Source organism: Coffea arabica, chromosome 6c (genome assembly GCF_036785885.1).
Source record: "Coffea arabica cultivar ET-39 chromosome 6c, Coffea Arabica ET-39 HiFi, whole genome shotgun sequence".
Lineage (NCBI taxonomy): Eukaryota > Viridiplantae > Streptophyta > Magnoliopsida > Gentianales > Rubiaceae > Coffea > Coffea arabica.
The window spans coordinates 1,240,182-1,258,710 of record NC_092320.1 but is presented as its reverse complement, the minus strand read 5'-3'; the positions used below and the strand labels follow the sequence as shown (position 1 = coordinate 1,258,710).

At 37.0% G+C, this 18,529-nt stretch overlaps 2 protein-coding genes across 2 annotated transcripts; both read left to right on the top strand.

Annotated features, from left to right (window-relative positions):
- Window positions 1–4,995: 4,995 nt before the first annotated feature.
- Window positions 4,996–7,748, top strand: LOC113691808 (cationic peroxidase 1). Its single transcript, XM_027210108.1, has 4 exons — window positions 4,996–5,378; window positions 6,379–6,570; window positions 6,927–7,092; window positions 7,197–7,748. The coding sequence occupies exons 1-4, from the start codon at window positions 5,133–5,135 to the stop codon at window positions 7,580–7,582; spliced, it is 990 nt and encodes a 329-aa protein (XP_027065909.1). The 5' UTR covers window positions 4,996–5,132; the 3' UTR covers window positions 7,583–7,748.
- Window positions 7,749–13,203: 5,455 nt separating this feature from the next.
- Window positions 13,204–15,034, top strand: LOC113691381 (peroxidase RIP1-like). The gene is made up of 3 exons (XM_027209498.2): window positions 13,204–13,555; window positions 13,835–14,029; window positions 14,235–15,034. Exons 1-3 carry the CDS (start codon window positions 13,328–13,330, stop codon window positions 14,787–14,789), a joined length of 978 nt encoding a protein of 325 aa, XP_027065299.1. The 5' UTR covers window positions 13,204–13,327; the 3' UTR covers window positions 14,790–15,034.
- The last annotated feature ends 3,495 nt before the right edge of the window (window positions 15,035–18,529 follow it).

The window sequence follows — 18,529 nt, the reverse complement described above, 5'->3', positions numbered from 1 at the left end:
TTCCGTTCCCCCCCTTCTTTTTCTGGACTAACATATAATCTTCTGTAGTCCAGGCATCAAGTTGGAAGGTCCCAAGGTTATTACATTAGAGTACTCCTATCAAATAGTTTAAACCTCTATCAAAATTTTAACGGTTTCCATCCATGAAATATCGCTTTCGATTTGTTGAGATCAATCCCAGCGTCTCAAGCCGCTGCTTGACGCCTTTAATGCTAAAGTCACGCGTGATGCTTGAACGCCGAAACTCCGACCCAAACGAAAAATAGATAAATTTAAAAACGGACTCATATGATTCGAGACATGTGTCCTCTAAATCGCATTTAGGCCTAATTTGGGAGTGTTGAAGGGGAAAGAAGGGAAGAGAAGTGAAGGTTCAAATTAGAAGAGAAAATAAGAGAAGAGAATGGGAGGGTAGGGAACTAGGGATGTTTAAGTTGTTTGAAAGTTTAAAAAGGAAATGGAGTGATTGTGGACATATTAGGTATTAAAAATTTGTTCAGTGATACACTATGGACAATTTTGGCATGCAGAAAAGATTTGGAATCTTGAGGGTGCATTTGATAAAACTGTAGTATGAAATTTGAATCTGTTAAGTTGCTGAATTATTAATTATTATATCTAACATATTTGAGTATATATCATATTATTTAATAAGTGAATAGTTTATCACTTTTTTTTTGAACAAATTTTGTCTAAAAAATTCAGGGTCACTTAATTAATTTATTAAAGTATCTATTTTTTGTTATCAAACATATTGCTAAGATCCAAATCCATTAAATTTAATTGCTAAATTGGATTATCAAACAGAGCCTTAACTTCCACTCCCCTTCCATTTGCCTCCAAATATATGGAGAAATTTTTTTTTAAAAAAAAAACTATTTATCCCTTCATTTCTTTCATTTTCCTTCTTCTTAAAGCTCACAAACAAAGGAAATGTGGATATTTCCCTCCCCGTCTCTTCATTCCTCTCCGTATCCTTCCATCCAAACTAGGCTTGAGTTTGTCTTCAGCACACATAGGCTATGTGAGCCATGAAAGCATTGCTTACATAGAACTACAATGCAATGGATCAGACGTGCTCTTTTTACTTTCTTCATTTGTTCAAGTAAAGAAGAAGAAAAATGGTTATCGTCAACTGGTCCAACAAATATAAAAAAAATCCCACATCGAATATCATTTTCATCTTATGTTAAGCAAACACATTTTGCATTGTACGAATCTGAAAATATTTGCATTCTCATGACTATCCCATGTACTAGTTAAATCCATCTTCTTTTGCTAGGGAAAGTTCAATTTTGCATTGTAAAGATTCTAACATTATTGCGTCCTAAAATTGGTCATTTATTTAAAAACATCGAAATTTCATTTAAACCTGTACTAATAGCGAAAATTATACTAGACATACACAACCACAACAGATAACTTTTAGTACTAAACTCGGCACTGTTACACTACTATCAGTAGCCTTTATTTGGTAATATATAATAGTTATAGATGTACGTATCAGCTAAGAATAATGGACACAATTTGATAATTATGCCCAGAGCTAGCTAAAGGCTGATGGGATTAAAGTCGCAACAGGTCCCACACGCGTTCGGTTTTGGATTGCGCTTCAACAGGTCCCACACCTCTAAACACAATGGTCTGCAGCAATATTCTATGTTAATTATGTTGTGGTGTGAATAATTATACGGTTTGTCTAATGGGTGACTTATTCGTTAAAATATATTTCAAATATTATTTTTTTGAATTATAAGATTAATTAGAAAAAAAATATATATATATAAGGAAGAATAGATAAAATTAGATAAGGAAAGCACGTAAATGCAATAGAGTATAATAATTATTAATATATGTATATGTATGATAGATTAGGTGAATACTAGATGTATTAATGAGTGCTCTAAGAGCATCCTTTAGAAAAACTCATAATTATATTATAAACGAGATAACAAAAAAGCATATCTTAATTGTTGTTGGGGCTAGTTGATAATTCTCGAGTGTGTGGATGTGCCCGTTATCACCGTTTTTGTGTACATATCTTCAAGCAAATCATGAAAAAAAAGCCGTTAGTGTTTGAATAGCAAAATTATTCAAAATATTATTTTACTTATATAATTTTCAATCAACTTTTTATCTTTCGAAACACGTCACAAAAAATTTTATAGTGATTATTCTAAATAATCTCTTATTCGAACACACTTAGTGTAAAGATTGTGAAAATAAATATTAGAATGACGAAGGGCATTTTTTTTTTCCCTTGAATGCACCTCATAGGCTCATTTTGTACTTTTAATGAGATCGAGATAAGAAAAGGAACAAGAGCTGGGTTGAAATTGAGAATAAAAATTTGACATTTGTTTTGAATTGAAATTACTCAGCTCAATCTTCAATTCTCAAGGCAATGGACGTACTTTGTTATGAGCCCAAATATCAGGGAGGGGATGATGGATTGAGTGGTACGTGGGAAGGAATGCAAGGAATGCAAGTTAGAGATTCTATACTTCATATCTAACACTTACACGTGAAAAAAAAAGTGCAAATGTTTGATTAACTTCTATTTAATCAGCTTGGCTAACTTCTATTTTTCAATCAATTTATAAAGTTTGATTAACTAAAAAAAATTATGCGGATGGATTAGCCCTTCTGACTCAATTTCTCCACAAAAAAAAAAAAAAAAGGTATGATAGGGGTATAGGGCGCCAAAAAAAAAAAGGCTTCCAAAACCCCTGTCACAACCACTAGCTGGCGGTCTATCGCATGGCGATGATTGGAACGGAATCTTCTGAAGACAGCTTGTAGTGGGTGAGATGAGATCATGCCAAAGCGACGAACGAGACATGCGAAAGATCTTTTGGATCTTTTGCGTTGGGCGATCGGGCAAACGGGTTGGCGCCGGATGGCACCACAAGGTTTAGGTTCGTACAGTGAAGATTCTCCGTTCACACAAGACGAGATCCAACCACAATATGAAGATCGGATCGAGCTAACAAAAATCTCAAATATAAAATCAAAAGAGAAAATTAAAAATATCTTTCTCACTGAAGTCTTGATCTAATGATTACCATTAGATTTAAAACTTTCTGAATAGCATCTTTGTCCGGTTTCCTCGTTGCTGTGCTTAGGGTCGCTGTATTTTTGGTATCTACTTTACTGCCAAAAGCATCTTGTGGAACTTTCAACACGGCAAAGTAGAATACCAGCCTAAACTAAAGAAGAAGAAGAAGAATCTGTCCGTCACATTCACTCCCATCGGTGGAGAATCTTGAGATCAGCGAGGCTTTTCTGCGATTCCGCGTGGTAGAAAATTAGCTAAGAACTTTATGCTGATAATTCAACGGGTTTGTTTGGATAGAGAATTATTAGTCAAAATTTATTTGTTTACATCATCATTACAATTTCCAACACACCTTTTTATCTTTTCAATTATCTTTTTATCTCATATTCATTGCATCACAAAAAATGCAACAGTAAAAATATCTCAAATAATTTACAATCCAAACGGAACCGTTAACGAGTCCCATTTGTGTTAATTGAAGTTCAAAACCGAACACATAAATCTTCGGGTACAAGAAAACGCTGCCGCACTATGATTTCTGTTTACAAAAATCTGTGTCACTTTTATTTTTTCGGATGGCATGACTAGTTCTTATCAGTCACCAATCATCTTCTCGTGAAATGGATATTATCCATTTCGCTAACAGAAATTACTTAACTCGGAAGTGTATGGACACGCTTTTTCCTAATCTTTGTCGCGCTGAAATTCAAAATGCTTTTTATGGCTGTCTATCTAGAATGGTTGGTTTGGTATGCGAATATGACTAGGATGCTTTTACGTAAAATTCGGCGATTGATATTTGTCCAAATGTGTGTTAGTCAACGATGGCCGAGAAAAAGGAGAACAACGTGGAGAGAAATCGCCTCTGGTGATTGTCTTTTTTATTCCTTTGATGACAGGCTGAATTAGTAGGGATCTAAACCGGTAGAAATTCGCCAGGAGCCAAAAGGAAAAAAAAAAAAAAAAAAAGAAGGTGGATTTTCACATAAATTTCTGGCGCTGCATGATTAATTGATTGACCGTTCACAGACAGTGAGCTTCTCGCATGCAGATAAACATCCAATTAGGAGCGTGCAAAATCGAAAAATTTCGATTTATTGACCGAATTCAGCATTGAAATCGCAATTTTTGATTTCGAATTCATGATTCGAAATCGGAAATAGAAATAGAAATTTCTTATTTCACTTTCTTTTTATAATATATATATTAATATATATAATAATATTTTTTTATAATATATGTAATATAAATTTATATTATATAATAATACATCTAACAAAAAGAAAAAAAAAAGGGAAAAATGTTTCTGAGTCCGGTACTGATAAATTCGAAATTGAATTTGGTCAAATAAAACTGCTGCCAAATTGTCGAAAATTTCCGAATTCGAATTCGTTGCACACCCTACGTCCAGCTTGCTAAAGCTATGGCAGTTACTATGGTGTTTAGCAACTAAAAGACTAATATATTGATCAGTGAACACCCCAAAAGGCTTCTGACGCATATTTCCTGGCGCTGAACTTGCACAAGTGCTCCCAAATCTTGTTTAATACCGATGAAAATTGTCATGACTACATGTTATAGTCTTTCGTTACTTAGCAAGTACATTTTTGGCCTATACAGTGACAAAGCAAGTAATTTTATTTCAATTCCTGCTGGAGGCCATGTCAGTTCGATCGTGATTATCCCTGAAATCAGTACCGTTGATTAAATGTCACGGGTTATCTTTTATTTCCTTTATGGGTTTTAACCCTCTCAGAGAGAGAAGGCGCCATGAAATGGCACTACGTACTAATATTGTTGTTCAATCTTCAGTCCCCATCTATTTTTGGGATATGGTTGACCAAGTCCAGGCGGTAAAGGGTGACACGGAAGGGTAGCTAGCTGTATTTCATGAGCCAGAGCAACTATAAAATCGGCAACGAGATAATATACTCGAAGCACGAAGTAACACATACACCATTTCCTCAAGAAGCAGCTGCACTATTATAGTGCATATTATCCTCTCTTACGCCTTTTCCTTCCCAAGTTCACTCTACAACTCTGTTAAAATTTGACCACATTGTAGTATATAGTCATGGCTGCCTCTCACGCTTTACTATGGATATCAAAAACTAGCGGCATTAGTAGTCTTGCAATCAGCTTCGTAACATTCATTCTTCTTGTTGGAATGACTTCTGCTCAATTATCTGCGAACTTCTATGCAAGCTCTTGCCCAAACGTGCTCACCACCATCAGAACAGCAGTGAACTCTGCTGTATCAAAAGAGGCTCGGATGGGGGCATCCTTACTCCGTCTTCATTTCCATGATTGTTTCGTAAATGCAAGTGAACTTCACCTTGCTCGCTTTTCTTTTCTAAATTTCTCTGATGTCGATTTGTTTTCAAGTCTGTTGCCTAGGCATACATGATATATGTGACCCCACGACACCATGCACGTACGAGTCCAACTCCCACACATCACGGACAATAATCATTAGACAGGATGCATGGTACTCCATTAGGGCTTTTGATTATCACTACTACACTTTTGGTGTCGCATAGATCAACTGATTTATAAAGGGTGAGTCTCATCTGGTATAACATCGGTTTAACACCAAAAAGTGTAACAAACACCAGTAGGCACAAGTTTTTTTTTTTTTTTTTTTTTTTGGGGTGCAAACAAGGTGATATATTTTTTGCCAAATGCGTATTAAACTGCCTACATGTACTCCCAATCTTTTAAAAACTGGCCTTGGGGGACTTCTTTTATAAGCTTCTTGTGAAATGGAGTTGCTCCTTAGAGCCAAAAATAGACACCCCACTCCCCCCCCCCCCCCACAACAAAAAAAAAAAGATGTAGGAAGAGCAGCAGGGATTGATGCGCTCGGCTAGCTTTGGAGATTTTTAAACGCAAAATCGACCTTCGTCGCTTCTTTTTGGTTGTGGACAAATTAGTACACACTGTCGTTCATCCATGCAGATGATAAATTATTGTGCATTTTCTTGTCATCATGCAATGCATGCAGGCAGACGAACCTTCCGTTATTCTTGAACATTTAGAACTTCCAGATGTCATACAAAAGTATAGTACTATTAGTGTGTCTGCGCGTGTGTATATATACACACACATACACACGCACACACACGTACCACCAAGTGCTTAAGAAATCATTCCTACTAGAAGTTAAAAGGGTCTAAAGATGACGTTGCTCAACTTCAATTATGGCCGATCAAAGTAATCAAACTTTTGTTTTATTTTTATTTGGGCTTTGACTCCAAGAACAAAGCAAAAAACAAGAAATATCACAGAAAGTGATCATCCTTAGTTCATAACTGAAACAGGGATGTGATGCATCGGTGCTGCTGGACGATACGGCAAACTTCACAGGAGAAAAGACGGCTGGCCCCAATAACAACTCTCTCCGAGGATTTGAGGTGATAGACAGCATCAAATCCCAACTTGAGACCTCGTGCCCGGGTGTTGTTTCTTGCGCCGATATTTTGACCGTCGCAGCTCGCGACGGTGTTGTCGCGGTAAGCATCAAGGAAATATTTTATTGTAACGTAGGCGCACGCACGTTGAATTGAAACTTAACTAGCCAGATGAGACCTGATCCAATCATCCACCTACTCGGAGTCGGAGGGAACCATTTTTTTCGGGGGTTTTGGGGTGGGGGGAAGAAGTTACAAGTGTCAAAGTCTTTTTGACTCGCTTAAAAATCACGGGGCGATGTTTACTGCAATTGCCAATTGGGTTTGGAATAAAGTGAACAAAGTCGAACCATGACGCGAATATGCAACATGCATGCGATGCATGGGGACCGACATAACGTAGTGCTACCTTTTTTTTTTTTGGGTAATAAAAGGGACCTTTAATTTGTGTTTGGCAGCTGGGCGGCCCAAGTTGGAACATACCACTCGGCAGAAGGGACTCGACCACAGCGAGTTTAAGTGCGGCCAATAGCAATATCCCTGGGCCAGGATTGAACCTTAATGCTCTGATTTCGGCCTTCGCAAACAAAGGGTTCACAGCCAGAGAACTGGTGGCTCTATCAGGTTTTGTTCATTTATTTAATAATTAAAAAGTATATATTACTCGTATTAGTTAGGGACTCTCATTTTCGTTGCAAACTCCGCATTATCTATTGTCTGGTATGCAGGAGGTCACACAATAGGGCAGGCCAGGTGCCTCCTTTTCCGGAACCGTATCTACAATGAAGCCAACATAAACGCCTCTTTCGCCGCCGCCGTGCAAGCGAATTGTCCTCGCAGCGGAGGCGACAACAACCTCTCTCCGCTGGACACAACAAGTCCCATTTCATTTGACAATGCTTATTTCAGGAACTTGCAAACCCAAAAGGGACTACTCCACTCCGATCAACAGCTGTTCAGCGGAGGATCCACAAATGCTCAAGTCAACACTTACAGTTCCAATTCTGCCACCTTTTTCACCGATTTTGCTAATGCCATGGTGAAGATGGATAACCTCAGCCCCCTCACGGGTACGAATGGCCAGATCCGGACCAACTGCAGGAAAACCAATTGACTGAAGTAGTCAGATGCAGTTGCCACTCTGTTTCCTTCTTTAATTCATCTTTATGAAATTATATGGGTTTAATTTCCTTTCATCATGTGTTTCTTCTACCATTATCACTTTTGCTGTAATATCATCTTACATTTGGAATACAAGTAGAACTGCAAGTCGTTTCTAATTTCAGACCAAGTTATATATATAGGACATAAACTAATTAATTACCGCTCCTTCCCAGTACAACGAAGCTTCTAAATTTTACAAGCAGAGCAGAAATGGGAAAGGGTAATTAGTTGGGAACCTAATTAATTTTCCCACAAATTTGAGTTTCGTCTCTGGGACATCACCACTCCGCAAATAAAATTGATTGTGTGAACTCGTTCGGCCCAAGCGCTCGCTAAACAACAACGTAACGGACCTTTCGGCCAACGTAAAGCGAAAATTACACGCCATTGTTCGGCCAATCTCACCAAACAACCAAGCAAGAAAAGACATTATTAATATTCCCTAAGACAATGTGGCAGTTACATGCTTGAAAGTAGACGATTCTTGGACCATTTATTCTCCCAACCCATCTAGTAGTACTTATTTTTTCTCTAAATCTGGAAGTTTTATACATGTTTGTAATTTTCAAAATTGTAGTGTTTGCGGTAGCACTATGTCCCTGTTTGGCACTTGAATTTTTTGCCAAGTTTGTTTGCTACAAGTTTTTAAAAAACTTTAACTATAGTAAACTCAAAAAATTTCTCAAAATTTTTAAACTATACACTTCAAAATATTCAAAAATATACATATTTCAAAAATTTTTTAAAAACTTCTACAATAAACTACAGTAAAATTTTAGACAAACGCCCAAAAAACTCACTTGCTAAACGGGACCTATAATTCTTTACCCAACATGGATTGTAATAAACATTAGCAAGAAGATCTGCAGTAGAATGGAATCATATTTATCATGGGTTTCAAAAAGGATTTTTAGGGACATTTTCATTGATTGACTAAGTTACAATGCTTCATCGGATAATTTCAAAAACCTCCCTCGAGGCTTTTGATAATTGCACTTAAATACTCTCTAATATTTAGAAATTACACTACCCTTCCTTTGAATGATATTTTTTTTTTTGAAAAATTGTTCAAAATGTCCCTCACATTTTACAAGATGACTTTTTTCATCCCTTGCTTTTAAAAGTGTAATTTTACGTCCCTTATAAATTCACATTGATCAAATTTAGTCCCAACCTAGGTTTCCGACTAGTTTTTGATCGGAATCCGCCACATGACTTGCATGTGATCATTTTTTAAGCGCAAAATTATCAAATCAAATTTTTACATAATCTGATTCATAGTCCCTCACATTTTACAAAATGAATTTTTTCCTCCAATCTGATTCATAGTCCCTAACATTTTACAAAATGAATTTTTTCCTCCCTAACATTTTACAAAATAAATTGTTTCGTTCCTCACATTTAAAAAAATGAATTTTTCCATCCCTTGCATTTTTAAAAATAAAATTTTCATCCCTCATTGATCATGTGTACAAATAGCTTTTTCCTGAACAGTATAAATAACATGTAATTTATCTCTATTAGATTTCATCTAAACATGTTAATCGTAGTTATACACATGCTATTCAATAGATATATATAGGGATTTAAAAATAATAATTTTGTTTGAAAATCATGTATATAGTTATATGATTTCACCATTTGAACCTATTCAATATTTGTGACCTTTCTCTTTTGGTAATAATTTATTTATTAAGTTGTATAATAAGGTCATCTAATTAATGGGTCCTAACTTAAATTCTATAATTGTGCTAACAAATTTCAGTTTAAATTTAAAATTCCTACTCAACACTTTTAAGACCAACAGTTGAATTACTTGCCTTGTGATTGTCTTAAAATTTGAAAGTGCCAATCACTTATTTCGTTTTATCATACTTTTCTTTTGTTTACTTTTTCTATCCAAATTTAATTCGATATAAACACTCGATAATATTTAGGATTAAATGTCTTCTTTATTTTCAAATTTGGAGTAAAAGAAAATAAATATAAGTGAAAAACTAACAATTTTTTTAAACCCATGTATATATTTATTTGATTTCACTTGAGCAATACAAATAGTATGTAATATATCTCTATTTGAATTCACATGCTATTCGTACTGTTCAGGTGAAATCAAATAGATATATACATAGATTTAAAAAAATTATTTACACATATGATCAATAAAAAGATGAAAATTTTCATTTTGAAAAATGTGAAGGATGAAAAAATTCATTTTGTGAAATGTAAGGGACGAAAAAATTTATTTTATTATATAAAATTTGATTTGACAATTTTGTCCTTAAAATATGATCATGTGCAAGGCATGTGGTGAATTCCAACATAAAACTAATCGAAAATCTAAGTAAGAATCAAATTTGACCAATGTAAATTTGTAAGGGACGTAAAATTACATTTTTAAAAGTGAGTGACGAAAAAAGTTATTTTACAAAATATGAGGGACGTTTTGAACGATTTTTCATTTTTTTCATAACTATTTCAGCTCTTGTCAGGAAAGTTTCCTCAAAAATGGAGAAACGGTATTGACACGTAATTTTCTACCAATTTTGCCCTCGTTGTATGTAGGAGAAAACATGTACAACTTTTTTTTAATGAAATTAACAAAACGAAAAAAAAGGAAAAATGGCCTTTCAATGATCCTCGCAGGACAGCAAAGAATACGTATAGAAAAGTCAACTTTTGACTGTTAAAACTAAGAAGAGTTGTTCCATTATCAACTACAATGGCTCTATCTTGACTGCATATAAACTAGAAAATGTGTGAAAAATATGCATTCCACTTTTCAAATAAGGCATTTTTTTGTAAAGTGAACTATGACCTTCATCAAGATTGCATACATTGACTAACACAGTAGTTGAAGAACAAATATGTCTTCATCAAGTTATCACAAGAGCTCAATTCATGGAAGAGCATTATTGAGGATCAAAAACAAAATTTGTGACTGCGGATGCAATGCAGCAATTAGAATTTCAAAAAGTGAAAGAAATCCAAATAGATTATATTTTTATTGCACCAAATGTGACTATTTCAAGTAGTATAATGGTAAAGAAGAAGAAGAAATGAGCAGCAAAAGACGACAACTAGTTTGATTTTTCACATTGGATGAAGGATCATTGTAGAGGAGAAATCCTCTGCAGACACGTGTCAGGGTCAAAAGGCTTTGTTTAGACTCCACCTCATGCTCGAACTCATTGGAGTTGGCTGTTGTAGTAAGGAACGGCGAGGTCTTTGTAATACGGTCAGAGCTAGAGTTCGAAGGGGACTCTAACTCTAGTAACTTAGTCGGACTCATATTCATAAATGGGATAACCATTAGTGAGTGAAAGGATAACTCCGGACTCCTTCATAGCCATCTAGGGAGGCTTTATATAAATAGCAGACAGACGTACCAAGAAAAGGTGCGAAAACTCGATACATTCATTCTTCTATATTCTATTATTCTCAATTTGACTTGAGCGTCGAAGTCACAACGGGGAGTTAGTCCCACTGTTCAGCTCATCATAGGTCAATTCAGCCACTCCTGTTTGGTGTTTAGTTCGGATCGCGCCCTCGATAGGTTCTGCAATCTCCAAATTAAGGATGTTTTGGTTTCTTGAGTTCTCTCGTAGTAGAGCTAGTTTGATTTTTCTCACAATAATGACATTGTATGGCATCTTGCCTCCTCAAGTTGCTATACTACCAGCTAATTGGCGCCAAGAAGTAGAAAAAAAATTATATTTGATGCAATTTCGTTTTCGTTTTTTTTTTCAATAGCAGAAAATGCACAACTCTTTTAGGGCAATCTGGTTATTTGAAAGCTATCGGTAGTGACGCTTGGTCACATCTATTTGAAAAGGGAGGATAGTATAATTTTTAATACTAAAAGGCATTTAAGTGTTGTGATCAAAAATCTCGTGGGAGGTTTCTGAAAGTAACCCATGCTTTCTTGAGCAAGTGTAAAAAGAACTTCGAGCTTCGGTAATTTAATGATACATGAGGTAATCATCTTAAGTTTGCAGCGGGAAAACATAGAATGCGTGTATAATGCATAGGACCAAGAGTCCGAACATGTTACCACTCTCTCATTAAGAATTTAATTGTCCTGCACGTGTTCCCTGTGTGTATTTGTTATTGCTGTGCTCTGTCAATTGTCTCCTTCGTAGAATCAGATAGATATGGATATTAAATTAGCCGTGAAGAAACAACGAGAAAGTGTAAGTACACTTATGTATTATAATATTTTAGCTTGTAAAAATGGTATAGCAATAAGCTCAAAACGTACAGATGCAATGCAACCACACAGCTGTAGAGCCCCTCATCTTCCAAGTGATGATCCTTCTCAAATGGTAAACTAAGCAGAGACCACAAATTACGCATTGACGGTGCTGCATGCCGATGATTGCTGTTCAACTTGGCCGTGTTGTTTTGAAAGACGGATAACCAATAATACATCTACCCAGTTAGGGCAACGATGACCTCTATAAATATTATGCCTCACGAGGAACGCCCATTAATTAGTAGCATGTAAGAGGCTGTAGTATTCAAACATGCAATTAATACTCACCATCTTATACCGTTGACATTGAGGTGTAAACAGCGCTTCTATTTTGACTCCCGGCACGTCGTTGAAATCAATCGTGTTCTGATAGTTGCTACCTAATGCGGATTCATATAATGCATGGAGTAGCATACATTAATCAAAGAATGTCTTTGTATTAGGGCAGTTCGTTGACCATGGATTTTTAATGATTTTTTGTTGGATTACCGATTCCTATTGCGTTTCTTAGAAGACTTCGCACACCGAAAAAAGAAAAATGCCATCAACTAATAAAAGTCAGCCTTATCAAAATGGTGGAATTAATTACTCTTTAAGTAAGAATTGAAGTTTTTCACAAGCTTCGTGAATCTTTAACTACTAACAAAAATTGAAGGGAGTCTACGGAAAATGGAAAAGTAGTTCGCCAGAAGACGTATTCAAATATGTATTGGAGGTGACGGAATATAATATATTTCTCCTGTTGATAATTGAAGAACACAGACATGGTTTGTCAAAGATGCTAGCAGACATGAAATTTTAGTAGTTTTGACTATACCTACTCGAGAGATTTGCTGCTCTGCATGTACAAGCGCTAGTATTATATATCCCCGACAGATCTACTTTAATAGACCAAGCAATCAAGTTAACAACTCTCCTGACTTGCGACCTTCATCCATATTGAGAAGTATATTTAGTTTGAATGGGTTGAGAATGAAATTAATTAGCGTGAATTTATGCTATTTTTTATATATATATTTTAAAATTCTGGCCAACTTCTGTCTCATAATCATGCCGTGTTTGACACATTCAATTAGTACGGAAGTGTCGATAAATTTTTTTTTTTTTTTTTTTTTGGGTTTCGGTGGAGTATAATACTCGCATATATCTAAAAGATTACTTAATTAAGGGTTCCTAAGTAGAAAAATAGCACCAGATCTGGAGCGGCACTGTAGCCCTCTCTTTTTTTCTTTTTCTTTTTTGGGCAAAATACTGAGGCCTAGCTAGCTATAAATAGACACAGCTGCTCGTCATATAAGTCACAAGTGTCACTACCGACCATAGAATTTTAAGTAGTAGTGGTAGTAACTAGAATCAAAAGCAGCAGCAGTAGCTCCAAGTTCAAACTGAACTGAGAGAAGAGCGAGCACCTCCATCGGAAGCTTCTCAATTCCACGATTAATGGCTTCTTTCTCCATATTGTGTCTGTATCTACATGCCTTGATAATAATATTGTCTTCCCTGGTATTGGGCCTAGCTTCCTCTGCTCCACTTTCGCCCGCATACTATAACAGAGTGTGTCCCCAAGCCTTGCCAACCATCAGACGCATGGTGGAGGATGCCGTGAGCCAAGAGCGCCGCATGGGAGCCTCTTTACTGCGTCTACATTTCCATGACTGTTTCGTTAATGTAAGATCTGATGTATTCGATTTCTCTGCTTGATTCTTATCGTCGTTATTTCTTGATCAGAAATTCAGAATGTGTTGTGTTTTAGTATACCCGGCCCCAATTAAATTAACTACCGCATGCGAATGAGAAATATAAAATGGTATGTCGGACGACTACTGGTTAGTTAACGTGTAATGTGTTGCATGGCCATGCATGCATGTATATATATGTGTGTGTGTAGAATTTGAATTTTTGGGTGCTAATGATTTCTCCCCTCCTCACATGCAAATATATATGCAGGGTTGTGATGCTTCAATACTGCTAGATGCAACACCCACAATTGACAGTGAAAAGAATGCGCTTCCTAATGCGAATTCCGCAAGAGGATTTGAGGTTATCGACCGGATCAAGGCCCAAGTGGACAAAGTCTGCGGACGCCCCGTCGTATCTTGCGCTGATATTTTGGCCGTTGCCGCTCGTGACTCCGTAGTTGCTGTGCGTTTGTGACCTATATATATATATATATATATGTATATATAGTCTCAACCCCCAAATCCCTGTCAAGTTTTGTTCATCGATCCCAAAAGATGCATGTTGCTAGTAGTTAGTACGAACTAGCTATAACATAAGCAGGTCGTTTATGTAGCAGTAGTATAATGATATAGCAGTAGTATAATGCGATGTTGTTGTTTGTGTGCAGTTAGGAGGACCATCTTGGGCGGTTCAGCTGGGCAGGAGAGACTCCACGACCGCCAGCAGAAGCGTAGCAAACAACGACATACCATCGCCATTAATGGACCTGCCAGCACTCATTAGCAGCTTCAAGAAGCAAGGTCTGAACGTTAAAGACCTTGTGGCGCTGTCTGGTGGCCACACCCTGGGGTTTGCTCAGTGCCGCCTCTTCAGAAACCGAATCTACAACGAGACCAATAACATCGACCCCTCCTTTGCCAGCCAAAGGCAAGCAACCTGTCCTCGCGCTGGGGGCGACTCCAACCTTAGCCCCCTCGATCCTTCCCCTGCCGCTTTCGACACTGCCTACTTCAGTAACTTGGTGAGCAAGAGAGGGCTACTTCACTCTGATCAGGCACTATTTGGTGCTGGGGGCCCAACCCAGGATCTCGTCAAGTCGTACTCCACTAACTTGCTCGCCTTCTCCGCTGATTTTGCCAATTCCATGATTAAGATGGGCAACATTAAACCTTTGACGGGGAGCCAAGGTCAAATCCGATTCAACTGCAGAAAGGTGAACTAGTTTCCATGCCTGCCTGCCTCGTCCGTCGTTCAATTATTGCCAACAGTTGCTGCTGCAGTTTTTCCCGAAATCAAATCGGTCCTTTTAAATGTTTCAAGTTTCATTAAAAGTCTTTGTGAAATTAAATTTAAATCCTTTATATATAATAATATTTCGTTGAAAGACGAGTTCTCCAAGGAGTAAAGAATAGGACGGCTGGCTGAAAATTAAATGAAATGTGATTTTTTAGGTCCTTAATTTGTAAACGTACTCTTCCATGCAACGTAAGAAGTTTATTGTCACCTTTTTTGGGGCTGTGGTGGTCTTGAAGATTTGTTTAGGAGTGCAGTCCATGAGAATTGTTTAAAGCTGTTTGCGTCGCCGATTGAACTGCAGCTGCTTTATTTTATTTTATAGTCCGCTTTCCCATGCACGCTTATAATAACAAATTTTAAGTTGAGTTCTCTCATTCATGTCGTAAACTCATCCTTCATCTAATTCTCAAATGTCAGGTTTGAATTCTCAAAACGGCATTTCTCCCCCAAGCAAAACATTAAGGCGCAACATTTTTGTGAAAAAAAAAAAAAAAAATCGCTTAATAGGCATGCATTTCTCTGTCCTTTCAAGAGACCTTACTGTTTTGACCCCCAAAAAAAAAAAAAAAAAAAGAAAAGAGATCTTACTTAATTTAATTTAAAATCACTATGATTGCTCAAGAGGTAAGGGGGAAAACGGATCTCTGGTGCGACAATATTCAAGAAAAATGCGTATTTCCGCCTTGTTGCCAACTAAGTTGGGAAGAATTAATTGCAACTATATATACGATCTCCAAAGTTTGGTACTTGTACGATTTAAGTCCTAAAATCTCGACAAAAACAAATCTGGCCCTCCTATATTTGGCACCCGATGCGATTTTAGTTCTTAAAACTTTGGTGAAAATAAACCCAGCTTCCAATTTTTTCAATTTGAACCAAATTATGAAAATTAATGAATTTTTCAATTTTCAATTTGAACCCAGGTCACGTGTTAGTTAAATTAAAAAAAAAATTTTAAAGAAGAAGCTTCATAAAACAGCAGGGTAACTAATAAATAAGATATGAAAGAGGGGGAGAATTTATTAACGTATTCATAAAAATTGAGGGGATGGTGGGGATAAAGGGTGAAAATGAGTTCTAATTGATGAACCAGGTGCTCCAATTAGTTTCATGTTTGTAGTTTAATAATTTTTTTTTCTCTTTTACTAGTTAATTAATTAATTCATAAGTTATTAGTCCATAATCTTTTTATTTAAGGTTAGCCACTATTTTTTATTTTTAAATTCAATTTCACGGACATATGATTGCGGATGGGTAAATTTTGGGAAAAATCCTTCAAATGTCCTTAATCTACTACATTGAATTGGATACGCAGGGACTGGATTTCTTCTTAGCAAAATTTTAATGACTAAAGTTACACCAGATGCTAAACAATGGGGACTCAATTTTTTTATTCTAAAGCCGCACAGATGCTAAACATTAGGGACTAAAATTTCTCTCTTTTTTTTTTCTGAGTAACCATTCAAGTGACCCACCTCACGCAATAAAGTACTAATGGCCGGTTCTAAGGAATTTCAATTGTTAGTTGAAAAGAAAAAAAAAAGAAAAGAAAAATACTTTAGCTTCTTGACAAATTGAGTCAATTACAAGGAAGTGAGTCAAGTTATTTTGATTTGTGAATATAAATCAAACAAAAAGAAAATGAAATACTACTGTAAGCCAAAACCTTGATCAGTTACGGTTGATTTGATTACAACAGCATGATCTGTGGGATATTTTCGTTGGCTTTATTCAGATAATTTAAAGACATTCCCCATGAACAACTCGATCGTGCTACGCTTGTCTTTAGCCACACCTTACCTGATGGCTTCTCCCCTTGATAATGTTGATGTTTACAGCATCCCCAACCCATAGCCATCTCCATTATTTCTGTCACGGGAAGAACACATGCATCTGCCCGGCCCGTATCTGTAATTCCTGCCAGGAAAAACCATGAGCGTTGAGCATTTTATGACGCTGGGGACCGACCGGCAGCCCTACAATTTTGCATGTATCAGTCAAGACCACCGACAAAACTAGATACTAACTATTGCTCGGTGCGAGCTTTAGTGGGTCCTTTTGTTTGTTGTCGTAGATCCTTTTCATTCTCCGTCACTCCCTCCATTGTTGTAGTATTGTTTTGAGGAGAATTTCTCTCCATTACAGATAATTTGAAAATTACTTTTAAAAATCAATACCATTCATAATCGGAGTATTTCATTACTTGTGCTGGTTATTCATCAAATTTTGCATGAAATTGACTAGATTTTACCATTTGATGAATCATTACAAATTTTGTTACAATTTTGACCGACTTTTCATCCTCCAAATACTTAGTACAAATTGAATGTCCTCAAAAGATTATCATTTTTAATGTATTGATCTAGACATCAAAATAATAATGGCTGTACTGATTAATGCTATTGTGTATTTGTTCTTTTTCTCAAAGAAATCACTACTACGACTCTACGAGTGATTCCCAGGATTAAAACAAAAATAGCGGTACTGCTGCTTGCTTCTGCACCTGAGCTTTGGTAATTGGAGATTATTTCGTGCAGATTAATACCCTGCACTGCTATTTAAGCTACTCTGACCGATGTCGGATGGAGTCAAGACTGCTAGCTATTAAATTTGGCGCAGTCCTTCAAGGAAATGAAGAATTTATTGATTAGAATCGTGGGATCTTAGGATGTTGTTCTAGCCCTTGTTTATGAACTCATTAATGCTGAAAGTACGTACTCAGTGCACTCACTCTGGTCGACAAGTCCAAGTGCATGCTGCACAGTGCATGTATAATTTACTACTGCTAGTATCGATCTCACCATTATTAGATGGGCACGCTTCAATAGTCTAGAATTCTTAAATAGCAGGGGATGAAGAGGAGGCCAGGGATACGAGGGAATATGGAGTGCTTCATTAGTACGAACAGTAGGCGACGATTATTGGCTAACTTTCATAATCATGAATACATTACGAATCATGAATAATTAGTAGTCTAAAACGTTCGCTTCAATGAACACACCAGCTAGCAAACACAAACAGAAACAGAAGTTCAAAGCAAATAAATGGGGCAAATCGTCAAGAAGCAATTCGCGAACCCTTCCTGACCATCAGCCAGATCCACAGCCAATGATGGACAAGAGATTTTTCTTCCTGGTCACAACTGCTACTGAATTGCCGCCTTGATCATTCCCACCGCTGATCGTGCTTCTTCTTGCAGGAAAGCAAAACCTTGACTTGGGAGATCCACTGCCACTGGGCATTTGCAAATGGTCGTCTTCGCCGTCGTCGTCCAGTGATGAACCCCAGCTAGAAAATCGTCTCCGGCGCCCACGGAAACTGGAAGGTGTTATTGTACCAGAAAAGGAGGACGAGTGAGAGGAGGACCTGAAGGATGATAAGGATGACAAGGATGATGATGAAGAAGGTGGTGATGCCAAATATTCTGCCCTGTTGAGACTGATCATCCTCGCCAGCAAACTGCGCAACACCAGTTTAGACCTCGGTTGCTTCGTTGTGGACTTGTCAGTGCTTCTGCTGTGGGAAGTATTAGTATGGTAGGAGGGAGGGGGAGTGAGCGGAGGGAGGGACGTAGAATCAGAAAAAGAAGTGTGTTTCGGGGTACCAGGCCTAGTCTCCCATGTGAATGGGACCGCACCGGATAAGTCTCCGTAGTATACTCTGAAA

Coding starts and splice junctions, on each gene's coding strand:
- LOC113691808 (XM_027210108.1), top strand. CDS start 5,133: ATGGCTGCCTCTCACGCTTTACTATGGATATCAAAAACTAGCGGCATT. Junction 5,379..6,378: donor TCCATGATTGTTTCGTAAAT/GCAAGTGAACTT, acceptor TAACTGAAACAG/GGATGTGATGCATCGGTGCT. Junction 7,093..7,196: donor AGAACTGGTGGCTCTATCAG/GTTTTGTTCATT, acceptor TCTGGTATGCAG/GAGGTCACACAATAGGGCAG.
- LOC113691381 (XM_027209498.2), top strand. CDS start 13,328: ATGGCTTCTTTCTCCATATTGTGTCTGTATCTACATGCCTTGATAATA. Junction 13,556..13,834: donor TCCATGACTGTTTCGTTAAT/GTAAGATCTGAT, acceptor ATATATATGCAG/GGTTGTGATGCTTCAATACT. Junction 14,030..14,234: donor CTCGTGACTCCGTAGTTGCT/GTGCGTTTGTGA, acceptor GTTTGTGTGCAG/TTAGGAGGACCATCTTGGGC.